Here is a 14,201-nt window from a genome sequence, read left to right as displayed (position 1 = left end):
GACTATGTCTGTTTGAACCTGACATCTTTAGGGAACATGCGGGGGGGGAAATCAGCTCTGTAAGCTGCAAATCATGCTGCGATGTACAGTTGTCATACTTCACAAATGTACACTCCGCATAATCCACATAAGGATTATTCCCCCGAATCCGGCAGATGACGCTCTTGCTGTGGTTCCAGGACGCAGCAGCATCCAGAGCGGAGCGCAGCCTTTTAATGTTAAAACAGTCTGTGCTGTAGTAGCCAGGCAGGCATATGTTTGTGGGGGTGAGAAGAAGCAGAGCGATGGTGCTTGTTTCCGTCAGCCTTGATGAGGATTTAGATTCACAGTAGCTGTCTTGCTGCATGGCCCTGAGGATGTACGGCGATGGAGAGGGCACTGTGTGGGACCGGGTCGGACGGCCCCACCGGGACTGTATGTGCTACCTTGGACCTCCTACCACTTTAATGCCGCTGTAAGACATTTAAACTTTTACAAATGCAGTGCAGCCAATCGATAGGAGGCAGGACAACCTGTTGCGCACTTGATTTCATAGCTAGACTGATAAAGTAAATTGATTTGATTGAGCAGAAATGTTAAAAATGTCCTCATCCTGATTGCTGTTTTGAATTTAATTGCTTTTTACTGCCTAATAGGAATTGTTTGGAATCATATTACAGTTTTACAATGATTGTGCGGTCTGTGCTGTAAGATATGGATGCACGGGGGAAAATTTTCCACACCACTTTCCTCTGAGTGGGTCAGTAAATCAGATTTTGCTGTCACATTGTGCCAGCAGAGGCTGTCAGGTCACTCCTGCGTTACTTTGCCAGGTTACTCCATACAGCAGAGCCTTAGTTGTGCAGATTTCGACCATTCTTCTTTGTGCTGTGCAGACGGCACCAAGCATGCGTGTCCTCTGCGTGCTAAAAGCACAATTGATAGGCTGTGTTGCATGGTAGGCGCAGTTTTGTGGTACACTGCCTACATAAAGCTGTCACAAATGTTGCATCTCCCTCTCTACAAATCACTCACGATCGATTCATTAGTTTCACACTCATATGAGCCTATAATAGGCGCTGCACAGTGCATAGTATACAACAACTGCAGGACCAGTCACTCTTGCTTAGTGTCTTCACAGTGTTGCCGTGCGCAGGGCCACTGAAGGATGATGATTTCTGTACTGTACAAAGGAGGCGTTGCAGCGGCCCTTAACTCCTGTCTCTGTGGAATATGCAACACCGACTTTCCTGTTTTAGCCAAGGAAAAGTCTGACATCATCAAGTCATATACAAGCTTTGCAGACTTCCTTCCCTTTGCCAAGTGGCCTCACTTAGTCTTAAACCTCTTGTGCTCTCTTTCCAGCGGGATGCGCAAGTCGCCCGACGTGAGCCCCAGAAGGCTTTCGGACATCAGCCCGCAACTCAGGCAGCTCAAGTACTTGGTGGTGGACGAGGCCATCAAAGAGGACCTCAAATCCTCCCGCTCAGTTGAGGACATCAACAGCGCGTCCATAGAGGAGCGAATATTACGCATCACCGGATATTATGGATATCAGCCTTGGAGTGCAAGCTACAAGAGTGAGTTATACTTGGACTTGTTACTTTCTGTGGCTGTAAAGCATGCAGGGGTGGCCAGAGAGGTCAGGTAGCCCAAGTATAGATGCTACCAGGGTATAAAGTCCTTCTGTTCTCTTGAATCCAGCACTGCCAGCACTCTGCTTCCTTTATGGTGAACCTGAATTTGGTACTAATGAATGCCCAAGCCCTGGCATTCCATGTACAATATGAGGTCTTCACAGAGGAAGTTCTGCTCATCTGAACAAGAAAAGTATACATGTGTCAGTCAGAATCTTCATTATTATTTCCCCTAAAATCTGAATGCATGAGTATTAGCTGAGAAAGTGTGTGTTTCTGGTTGCTGCAGAAGGTGGAGCTGATGTTTGCTTCAGTGGAGCTTGCTGAGCTTGAAGTCAAACAGGGAGAATTTCTCTCAGAGCAGTTCATTCTTTGAAGGAAAAAAAGTTGTCGCTTTTATTTCTGTCTTTCATTTCCTTCTCTGCATTGCTTCAGTAGATTTGTATAATTTTTTACACAGAGCATTAATTGCTTGAGCTGTAACTATACTGCTGATAATGGCTTGATAATGTGAAGGATTACAGTGTTGCTTCTTCTTTCAGCTGTTCTGTAGCTTCCTGGACTTTGTTGGCATGGTAGTGTCACGGCAAACCACAGTCCCGCTCTCTCTTTTTTAAACTGTTGCTCTGGGGTGAATATTTAGTAGGTAACATTATGCTGACTGACACCAAATAGCTGAAGGGCAGATTTTGTAAATTTCACAAGACTGCAGTATTAATCAGCTGCAGGGCTGCATTAAATTCACAGACCTATAGCCACTGTGAAATCTGAGCACTGCAGGACAGCTGCTCTTCTATTGACCAAAATGCTTTACAAGTGTGTATATGAGATGCTTCAGTTGATAATTAGAGTCAAATGAACGTATCTAGTAAATATAAATAAATACACATATATATTAATAAGTGACCTGTATAAAATCATACATGACTATACATCCATGTTCTTCTGCTTATTCAGTTCAAGGCTGCAGGGGTGGTGGTGTTGGGGGGTGGCACTGTTGCCTATTCCAGCTGTCATAGGGTGAGAGGCGGAGTACACCCTGCAACAGGTTGCCAATTTATCGCAGGGCTAACACAGAGACAGGCAACCATTCACACTCACGTTCACACCTATGCCCACTTTAGAATCACCAGTTAACATAACCCCATGCATGTGTTTGGACTGTGAGAGGAAGCTGGTGAAAACCCCTACAGGCATGTGGGGAACATGCAGGCTCCCACAGAAAGGTCTCAGCCAGGATTCAAACCCAGGACCTTCTTACTGTGAGGCAACAGTACTAACTACTGTTAGTGCTAACCCATACCAAGAGTAAACAAAACGACTAACTAACAAAAGACAAAGTAAATGCAGAAACATTCTGGTCTTTAGAGTTACATGCATTCAGTACTGTGGAAAGGTCTTGAGCCTCCTCTCATTTACTTGTGCCTGAACATATTCAGATGAATGTTTTCTTTTTTTTGCCACTTATTACTGACCAATGATTGACTCAGGCTTGAAAAAGCACCTAATTCAAGGAATGAACCATTGTTGTGTCTACACCTAATAGGCAACTTAGCAAAGAACCCACTTTAAACTGGATCTTCAGGCACTTTGTTACTAGCAGCCTGTCACAAAGTTTGCACCAACAAGGTGATTCCCAAAGAGCTATGGTGTGCAGTATTTTCATAAAAAAATTAAGGAAACTGGACAAGTCAAGGACAAAAGAAGAAGTGACAGGTCCAAAAAAAATATATATACGTATAGCAGGCAAACAGTATCTGAAAGTCATGTCCTTTTGAAATAGGGGAAAAAATCCAGCAAAAACCTGACACAGGACCTGAATGATGCAGCTGGCTCTTCAGTTGGTCTATTGTTCATCAAAGCCACATAGAAATGATCTCAGTGGAAGGGAGGATGTCAGGAAGTCATTCTTAAAGAAGGGAAACAGGGAGAAAAGGTTGAGGTATGTGAAACTACACAAGAAATTGACAGAAAATTAGTGGCAACAGGTTTTATGGAGTCCCATCCATCCATCCATTCGCTTCCGCTTATCCTGGTCAGGGTCGCGGGGGGGCTGGAGCCTATCCCAGCTGTCATAGGGCGAGAGGCAGGGTACACCCAGAACAGGTCGCCAGCCTGTCACAGGGCCAACACAGAGAGACGAACAACCTTTCACACTCACATTCACACCTATGGGCAATTTAGAATAGCCAATTAACCTAACCCCAGTAAGTGCATGTCTTTGGAATGTGGGAGGAAACCGGAGTACCCGGAGGAAACCCACGCAAGCACGGGGAGAACATGCAAACTCCACACAGAGAGAGGGAGAGGCCTGGGCCAAGGTGGAATCGAACCCAGGCCTTCCAGATGGTATTCTATCTGTGACGCAACAGCGCTAACCACTGCGCCACCGTGCTGCCCGTTTTATGGAGTCATGAATCCAAATTTGTTCTCGGTATGCACAGAGGAGGTCAGGAGAAAGGTACAACAGTGAGTGACTACAGCCATTTATAAAACATGGTGGAGGTGCTGTCATGGTTTGGAGCTGCAGTGGTGTCAGGGATCTTGTCAAAATTGATGAAATGTACCATCAGAATTTGATCCACCTTTTGGAAAGAATCTGATTGACAACAGATCCCAAACATGCCGTCATTGTAGTAAAAGCGTATCTGGGTGGGAAAATATTTTTGAAGCAGTGTGGAATCCTCCTGACAAAAGGCAGCCAACATCCAAAGAAGATCTTTGACTGTCATTCAAGAAGCCTGGAGAACCATTCCTAAAGATTACTTAAAGAAATTACAAGAAAGCTGCCTGAGAGAGTTCAGGCTTTGTTAAAGAATAAAGGTGGTCATACCAAATATTGACGTTCAAGCTCATTAGAATTGTACAAACTCTGTTTTGCCTCTTATGCTGCGTTTCCATTTATGTTTGCACGCTTCAATAAATCGCTGCATCCATTTTCCTATCAAAATACATAAAAATGAAGGGCCACTCGAGACTTTTGCACAGGACTGTAAATTTGTGACATTCCCATCGAGCGTGTTTATTAAATGTATTACATAAAACCCATTTTGCAAACAATGTTTTTATGGCAGGTAATTTAAACACTTCATTAAAAACTGTGATTTAAACTATTCCAGCATTTCATTATTCTCTATACAGCACTAGTTGCCTAATTATAATTGCTGTTCTGGAAGAGGCATCAGTGAGAACTGCTTGTTATACAGCAAGTGTTTTTATTAAACTGAACGAGTTATTGCACAATATTTTTCCAAAGTACACAAATGATAAGCAATGACACCATCTCCATATTCAGAAAACGTCCCACCTAAAGGAAAAAAAGCAATTTTTTGAGCCTCTCCTTTAAAATTTAACTTTTGGGGCAGGCTGTTGCAATGCATGAAATATTTTATGATGAACTGTACTGTTCCATCAGGTGTATTTCTGTATGCTTGGCCATCAGGGGAAATGATTGGACATTTAAGGAAATAATGGATTCATTTAGCTTTCTTCTGTTTCTAACAACACAGTCCTAAAGTTAAATGAATATGGGCCAAATCAACACAGCCTTCAGATCTTCCTAGCACAGCTTGTTGCAGGTGCTCTTCGTGGTGCAGAAGACAGAAGCCCACTCCTCATCTGTTGTCCACAGCTGCACGCCGCATGTTGATTAGAGGGCAGCTCGAAACCAGCAGCTAGTGGTTAAAGAGTGGAGGGCTGATGCTGAAAGAAGCCAATTTCAAGACAGGTGGGAGACTGAGTAATTCTCAGCAGCGTGCAAAGAGAAGCCTATTTGTTTCATTTACAACCAGCCTTCCCAAATTGGCACATGTGCTCTTTAACTCAGGAGTAAGCAGAGAGAGAGAGAGAGAGAGAGAGAGAGAGAGAGAGAGAGAAAGTGGGAGCTAGTAGTAAGGCATGACTCAGACTGGGAATGAAAGCTGGCTGTGAGACTTAATGGATCATAGCAATATCCTGAATATGAATCTGCAGGGATCACACACATGCAGGATGCTGTAATGGCCCTCTGAGCATTGCTGCATGTGCAACAGAGCACAGCATGAAAACCCTGCTTGTTTTTCAGGCCTGGCTTTGAGTTACTCTCCTGTTAGTGGTGTACATGCAAACTCAAAGAAGCGTTAATCTAGTGTTTTGCTTTTGATGTGTTAGATACACGTGATTTAGCTTACCAGTTTATCCCTGTTAGGATGCCGTGGGCTGTGTTTAACACATGTTGATGTATGTGTTCACCTGGCTGTACACCTTGAATTTCTTCTTAATTAATGTGGCATCTTTCCTCTCTCTTTATCCACTCTAATCAATTATTTTCTTAGTGAAGATCAACAAATCATTCCACATTCCCTGCCTGGGAGAAAAACACATGTACTGTATTTTAAAAATGGCCTCAGATAGAGAGATTGATGTCTGCATCAAAGAAAAGGTCACTGGGTACTGGGGAAAGGCTACTGGGGGGAATATCTAAAGTCAATACATCATCATAATAACCCTTATCAGTCATTTTTGTCTATTATTCATGCTTATGGTTTTCTATGGGAAACTCACATACGTGAGTACTTTATAGCTAAAATTAAAGAAGCAGTTAATGGACAACATAGAAAGGAAAAAGACACTTATCCAGCTGGCATTGCCATAAAGTGCCAGAGCAAATATACTCTCAGTGCTGAAGATGTAATATATAATCTTCTGACATATCGAACTCATTTCTATCTGTCCACCAAGAGGGATTACTTCTGCTGATTTTGAACAAAATGTCATTTTATAAAACCTCCCCTCATCATGATTAATAAAACATAACTGAATGTCCTTTTCTAAGACTGATTAAAAGTTTGAGTAAAGAGCAGCTCAATCTGAAACCCCCGAAGCAGGATAACACTTTTTTTTTTATGTGTAACAAAATGGAAATTTAGAGAGTGTCATCACTTTCTTCTTTGCCTCAGGAGTCCACTAAACACACATTTTGGGCAGTTATTCAAACTTCTTTCACCTTTATCATATAAATAATGTGCAGTAATATGGACAGAGGTGGCAGCTGTTGAATAATTTGACTCTTATGACTCTTCAAATGATACTAAATGTTTATTTCAGGATATTTTGATGATAAAATTACCTAAAAAGAAGAGTTTGCTTGCTGCTGCTTGGTTTAGTGTTTTACTAACACAGGTTATCCAGACAAAAGTTAGGTCTGAAAAGCTTGTCATACTTTAATCCACAGAGTGAAAGGCTGTTCTCTAAGATAGGTCCTTTCTTTGTCTGTGAAATTGTCTCTTTTGGTTTCTCAGGGTCCACAGAGAAGGGAACAATTTGTCAGACAAACGGACTTTGTTCTTTCTTCTAATATACTTGCACTATCTATCACAAATGTAGTGTCCCCTCTGGTGCAAATTTAGAGCTTCACGAGGCATGAAATGAGGTTGGATTCTATTTTGAGCTCAGGGTTTGGGCATGGTGAGACACAACACTGAAGCAGGTTGGAGAGAGCGTAGTGTATACCCACATACAGATTCACTGCTCGCAGTTAACAGGACAGCTGGAAGGGGTGGGCAAGGTATGGCTTTACTGTGAGAATGACTCCTTTCAACTCTCTGGAAGGTGAAGAGAAAGATGGAAATAGTTATGCAGATATACTCTCTCACTTGCCCAGCTCCTTATGGATAAATGCAACTTGCACACAAACTCCTAAAAGAAAGAGGAAGATTGCCATTCTGCACTAGAGTTCAACAAATGTTGTAAGGCAGAAAAAAACAGTTTTTCAATCAGCAAAGCAAATAAGAGATATATTGTACTTTTTCTTAAGTTGCAACAGTATAGAGGCCAGACGTTGGTATCAACTGATATCAGCACTGCTGATTGAAATGAAAAATTGCAAATTTTCATTGGACAAATTTTGAAGAACTGGCATAAAGGGGGACAAGAACCAACAAAAATGTAACATAAACCAAACAGGGGGGAAAAAAATTGGCATTGGCGACTGTCACATTTTGCACGTCAGCAGTGATGTCGTCCCAGAATTGGTACACTCCAACTTTTTTCTTTTTTTAATATTTTATTTATTGAATTTTTTTTATGTCACAATATACACAAACACAAAGAGCAAGAGGTTGCCAGACACTAAAATAAAGGAAACTGAAGATGAAGCGACTGCTACAACAGTAATGACATTAGGAAAGCATAACCAAGAACATAACCATAATATATAAACAAAATTCCACATCCTGTTGGGCTGAGAGAAAAGTAGAGGTCATTTAAGTAAAGGCCTCGATCTCCTGTTGAACCTACCCTAAGTATCTGGTTTACACATACAGTACTGTGAAAAAAAAATTCTGTTATCAGTCCACAGAATATTTTCCCCAAAATCTTGGGGACCATTAAGATTTTTTTTTTTGGCAAATATGAGACGAGCCTTTGTGTGTGTTTTTTTTTTTTTGCCCAGTCTTTTTCTTATTGTTGAATCATGAACTTTGACCTTAACTGTGGCAAGTGAGGCCTGCAGTTCTTTAGATGTTATTCTGGGTTCTTTTGTGAACTCTTGGATGAGTTGTTGATGAGTTCTTGAAGTAATTTTGTTAGGCTGACCACTCCTGGGAAGGTTCACCATTGTTCCAAGTTTCTCCATTTGTGGATAATGGCTCTCACTGTGGTTCACTGGAGTCCCAAAGCCTTTGGAAAAGCTTTGTAACCCTTTTCAGACTGATAGATGTCAGTGACTTTATTTCTCAGCTGTTCTTGAGTTTCTTTGGATTGTAGAATGATGCATTGCTTTTTGAGATCTTTTAACCTGCTTCAATTTGTCAGACAGGTTCTATTTAATTCTTGAGACAAGAGGTCTGGTAGTAATCAGTCTTGGGTGTGGCTAGTTAGCAATATTGCTCAAATGTAAACAGCGTGGTTGCATTGAGTTTGTACATGGTTGCCTTATGATTATAGTGATGTTATATATAATGCATTGATAACAGCAAATTATTTAGTATGGGTGCATTATAGTAATAGTGATAGTATAGTGATATTCTTGTACACACATGGGTATAATATGATGTGAATGTTTTGTGTCTGCTCTAGGATGTGGTTACCAAAAGATATTTGTAGAAATGTTAAAGGTAATCACAGAATATCAATCTTTTACAGCATGCTTAAAATTGTATTCATATAATGAGTATTGTTAATATTGAAAACATATTTTTGCTGGAATATGTATTATATCTTTACTAACTCAGGGGTGACTAAAAAGTATTTGGATAAAGGTTTAGGGCAAGGCCCCCAGATTAGGGCAAAAGGTAATAAGATGTCAGATGAAGGGTTTTCTTTTATGAAATGGGGCTGTAATGTTATCCTGATTTCTACATTTATTTTATATTTTCAATAATCGAGGGAGGTTCTTGTTACATAGAAAAATAGTCCACAGGTGAGTAGCTTGAGCGTGTTATCATGCTGTCTAAGGATTTTGAAAGGTATTCTGGGAAAGTAGTCAATCACTGGCTGGAATGGAAATAAGCAAGAGAACTTTAAAGCTGTGTATGCCTACCAAATAAGTCACAGACTGGCAATGTGTAAGGTTTAAGTGTGTGAAAGACACAATGCGTCTCGCAGTGTAAAAGCACTTTGTCGTCAGTAAGACTAAAAAAGCACCACAGCAAAAAAAAAAAAAAAAAAGTAACAGAATATTTAGAGGTGAGCTGAAAAGGAATTTTATCACTTTGTTCTCTGTGTGAAGTGGAAGTACCACAGTGTGCATTAGACTGGAGGTGAAACCTCAGCTTTCTCCACTTCTGTAGCCATTGTTCAAGTCAAGGGACACAGAACAGGCACACGTCGTGTTCATGTTCAGTCAAAGGACAACATCGTCTGTTTACAGATTCACTATTAAATTTCTGCATGTTCACATGCAGAGTCATCCACAAAGAAGAAGAAAGGCGTAAGAGAAATTGAGATGGCAGCAGAACAGTATTTAGGTAAACATTCATTACTCTGCAGAGTTTCTTCTGAGCGCTATTCTTCTTCCTCTGTGCATTCATTATTAAAACACTGCTACATGTTTTAGTGATATGCATAACATAGAACACACTAAAAAAAACCCTAGATACCCAGAGGACTTGAACATTGTGATATATTTATTTTTTTATGTAAATGGACTATGTAACAGTGGGGAATGTAACTGTTAGATCCATAGGGTGCAAATGCCAAAATTTGACATGTTGCCACAATGGGATTATTGACACATACAGTGTGCTTTGCTATACTTCGGGGTATTTAGGTATCTACAACACTGGAGTCTTACAAATTACCAAAGCAGCACAGGTACTGTGTCTGCAGGAGTACCAGCACTTAACAGTAAATTACCCTGCTTCAGCTCTCAGTCAGCCAAAGAAACTGGCAAATCAACAGTAAAAATAAACCAACACACTATCCAGCGAACAAGACATTTCTGACAGTTTGTCCTTATTTAAAACAATGTATATATTTTTAACACAGTTTTTTTTTTGTCCCAGTTCTGTTTTTATTCTGGTCCAGCATGATTTAATGGGCTACAGTCAAAGGTTTTATTGCTGTCCTCAATCAAAACAATGTCCCTACTGTATTTCAAAAACATAAGTTGAGTTGAATGTTTCTAGTTTTAGGTTGTGCCCAAGTGCTGCAAGCAAAGCTCCTCTGAACAAGTGTATTTTTGGCTTTTTACCATCTCCAGTACAGTAGATGCAGCTCCTCTTGCGTAATAGCACATCCATAATTGAGGAGGATGCATAGATCATCACACACCTGCTCCTGAAGTCCGGCTTGTGCTTATTGAACGGGTGGAGCTGCAGTTCAGCTGTAGCACTTTGAAGAAGGGAAAAAAAAAAATCCTATTTTGTCTTTCACAGTCAGTGTCATCCAAAGTGGTGGAAAAGCGGTGAATGCAGAGGACCAAATGAGTGTGCAGGTCCAATGGGCTTGAAATAGTATTAGGATTTGGTATTTCATTCAGAGGGACACAGAGTTTTAAATGCATGGCATGCATGTGCTGTGGAGCTGTATAGCCAGTGTAACAAGACAACAGCTTGCCTGGTGTTGTTAGTGCTTGTGTTTTAAAGAATTAATCCTGAAAACAATAGCCCAAACTGAATTACAGCTGTAGTGCTCAGTTCTCAGTGCTCACTCTTCCTTGTAATGGAAATCCTGCCAGTTTAATGCCAAATCCGTTCTGCTGTCACCCCTTTCTTCTCCTCACTCCTTTTATCTGCCGTTAATTAGAAGTTGTGAAGTGATGACTCCTACCTCTGCGTAATTAATCCAGGGTCTGCTGTGTCCCTGCACGGCACATCATTGTATGTGCTGGCCACAGAAGAGCAGTGCACACGAGTGGGAAGAGCAAAGTGTAAATGGGGTTGTGCAAGTAATTAGGAGGCTTATTTTGAGCATCTTGATATACATGATGAATAAAGATGCCAGCTTTTAACACTGATACAAAAATCCTCGCAAGTGTTCACTAACTTCTCTTAACTAGGAAATGTTGATACATTGGCCTTAATGTAATTTGTGTCCACTCGCCATGAGATAGGTCAGTGCAGACATCATTAGAAAATTGTTACCAGATTAAAAATGAGACTGATGCTTTGCACAGATGCAAGTGTCAGGAATGAAAGTGTGGAAAACTTTGTCTATATTTAAGTCCTAAACGAGGATTCCTTTCATTTTTGTTTTTTTTTTTTTTGCTTGACCACCACATTATCCTTCCTGATGCTAACCTTCTTACTACATTCAGGCCTCAGATGCCACAAAATCCAGCAATGACCCAGAGAAGTTAGTTACACAGGTTCAGCTGAAAAGATTCTGCACGCAGCCTGCTCCCTGCTGGAAAATTTCAGGCTGGTTGCAAAAAAATCTTGCTTGATAGTAACCTAAATTTCAAGGAACTTATTACAAAACTAACGGCATCATGTTTTTGATCAGAAATCTGATCTTTTTTTAACATTCAAAGACACATGGCCTATTTTACATGTTTTTACATAGATTATTGCGACAGCCTTTTTACTTGCCTTAGCAGAAAATCTGTTGAACAACTGCAGCTGCCAGGCTTTTAACTAGAACAAAGAGATGGAATCACATCACTCCATCCATCCATCCATCCATCCATTCTCTTCTGCTTATCCAATTCAGGGTGGGGGGGTGTTATATCCTGGACAAGTTGCCAGCCTGTTGTAAGGCTAACACAACACAGAGAGACAGACAACAATTCACACTCACATTCACATCTATGGGCAATTTTAGCACTTTTACACTGTGTGCCAGTTTGTTTCCGAATTGATTTTAATATATTGATTATCTTTAAGACCCTACATGGCCTCGCTCCCAGCTACAGTACACATCTGACCTCTTAGTAGCATATGCACTTTTGTTTTATTATGTTGCTCCTGTGAAGCACTTTGTCACATGGATTTTGAAAAGTGCTATATAAATAAAGTGTTTCAGTAAGTAAACATGAGACAGTAGACATGTACAGAAGTTGAGCAATAGGTAAATCAGTTTTGTTTTAACTGCCTCAAATCAGTTAGAACTGATTAGCGATTGTTTTATTGCCTCACTAGTGGTTTGCTAACACTACTATCATTTTAAATGGCTCAAACAGCTCTGTGTATTATGTACACTGTAAATTGATATAGACTGTATATAAAAGGTGGCTGTAGTCACCATGACATCACCCACTGGTTTTTGGAATATCTTTTTTTTTCTGAGACATGTCCATTTTGCTTGTTGCCATCATAATTTGTTAATGAGGGGTGGATCTGACTAAGAAGCCTCATGGTGGAAACTTATAGTGGGGCTCCAGTCACAAAACAGTATCAGTGCATAGCCTGTTTTATTACCTATTTGATAATAAATGGAACTATGTTATAAATTGAACATCGTGGTGTATTATAAGTCTAGCAATTTAGACCATGAGGTTTTTAGAAAAGTGATTACTCAGATAATAAGCGGAGTGAAAAGAAACTGGACTTCTCTTTGCAGCCAGAAAAGCGCTCCCTACTGCCCTTTAGAAAGAATGCAGGTTCAAGGCACTTGTGCTTCTTCTTGCTGTTCTTTGTTTGCAGGCTATGTCCAGCTTTTATATAACAGTCATGTAGACTATCTGCCTAAAACTGAGAGGTAAACAAAATTCTCAGGCAACTAATAAACATGGCTGAAAAGGTATTTTCCTAATAAAAAGAGAGGTAAAAGGAAAGGAAGATTTAATTCTGGATTGGAAAAAGTGGAATCACAAAATTATAAATGTATATGCATATAGCAAGCCACTGCAAGATTTTTGAAAATATTCTTTTGTGAGTATATTGGGCTAAAGATAGTAGATAAATATATTGTATGTGGAGGTACATTTTTAACCAGAGTCCAGGAGCAGCACCACAGACCTGTTTATTGTCCTATCTTGCCCCTCTCTGACTCTCTTTTTTTCTTTCTCATGAGGGATTCCCAACAAGACTTGGCAACTGCATACATTGCCTCTCAGCATCACACTAAAGTCTCCTTTAAAATCAGCTAATCGATAGAAGCATAACTAGATTCACTGCCAAAGAAAAACTGGCATAAATTATGCCAGCTGACATAATGAGACCCGCTGAAGCGAGCATTAAGCACTATATCAATGACTCGTGTATTTATAGAAAAAATATGCAGTACCTGTTATAATGTGTCACATCTACTGCAAAACACAGTAATTGTCAGATAACCAGAAAATGCAAGATGAGTCAGTTTACCACCAGCAAATCAGAACAGAGGGCAGTGAATATGCTGTGAACGGTGAGTACACATCTACACACTATGCAGAGTTTCTCCAGGGTCAACGCTCCTCTCATCTGCATTAGTGAGTCACATTATCCACAGGCAAACAGTAAAGAGTTGATGACTCATTTTCAAGTTTTAATTTGTGTTTGTTGTAAATCTCATACTTTGTCCCAAGGCATAAACACTGATGTTGATAAACAAATTCATAAAGTTTTCCAACAGGATAAAGGGACAGTTTATAAAGGTCATGGCTGATTATGACCACTTCATGTAAGTGAAAATTAATATTGTGCCTGATTTTTTGTCTGCAGAAATATGGGCATTGTTTAGCTGTCTGTTATAAATGGTTACAACTTTGTCTGTGATTGAGATTTGCATGTGCATCAGTTTGTCTAAAGTTGCACGTACAAATCTGATTGCATCACTGCAATCAAGACCATATGAACCAAAATTTAAAGTCCGCATAGATGATATACTGTAATTGTAAAAGCTCACCATCTGCACAGATTCTCCTAGTTTTCAGGGCAAATTTACATCCAACCTTGTGGGTTTACATTTTTAGCTCTCAAATATAGATTATGATTATAGTATTCAGTAAATGCAGATCTATATTTTGATTTGGCAGTGCTGCTGGTTTAATGAATGGAAATGCAAACAGATTAACTTTCATAACAGCTGAACCAGTTATCGACTGACCTTAGCTGTGGCATTGCCAGACTCAGCATTGCTTTACCATACCAGAGGGCATTACATGTTTGGATTACATACAGTCCAGATACAAGACTTTGCTGGTAGCAAAGATGCACGAAGCCACGGCCGCATATTTTACCTTTA

At 40.2% G+C, this 14,201-nt stretch overlaps 1 protein-coding gene across 1 annotated transcript in view; it reads left to right on the top strand.

Moving 5' to 3' along the window:
- Positions 1–344: 344 nt before the first annotated feature.
- slc35f3b (solute carrier family 35 member F3b) overlaps positions 345–14,201 on the top strand; it is a 52,474-nt gene continuing 38,617 nt past the window's right edge. Inside the window, exons 1-2 of the mRNA XM_030748125.1 lie at positions 345–454; positions 1,345–1,559. Of these exons, the coding sequence (XP_030603985.1) occupies positions 345–454; positions 1,345–1,559 (325 nt within the window). The remainder of the gene's footprint in view (positions 455–1,344; positions 1,560–14,201) is intronic.

Source organism: Archocentrus centrarchus, chromosome 15 (assembly GCF_007364275.1).
Source record: "Archocentrus centrarchus isolate MPI-CPG fArcCen1 chromosome 15, fArcCen1, whole genome shotgun sequence".
In the NCBI taxonomy this organism is placed as follows: Eukaryota; Metazoa; Chordata; class Actinopteri; order Cichliformes; family Cichlidae; genus Archocentrus; species Archocentrus centrarchus.
Note: the sequence above shows the minus strand (reverse complement) of the source record. Positions and strands in the feature narration are given on the sequence as shown.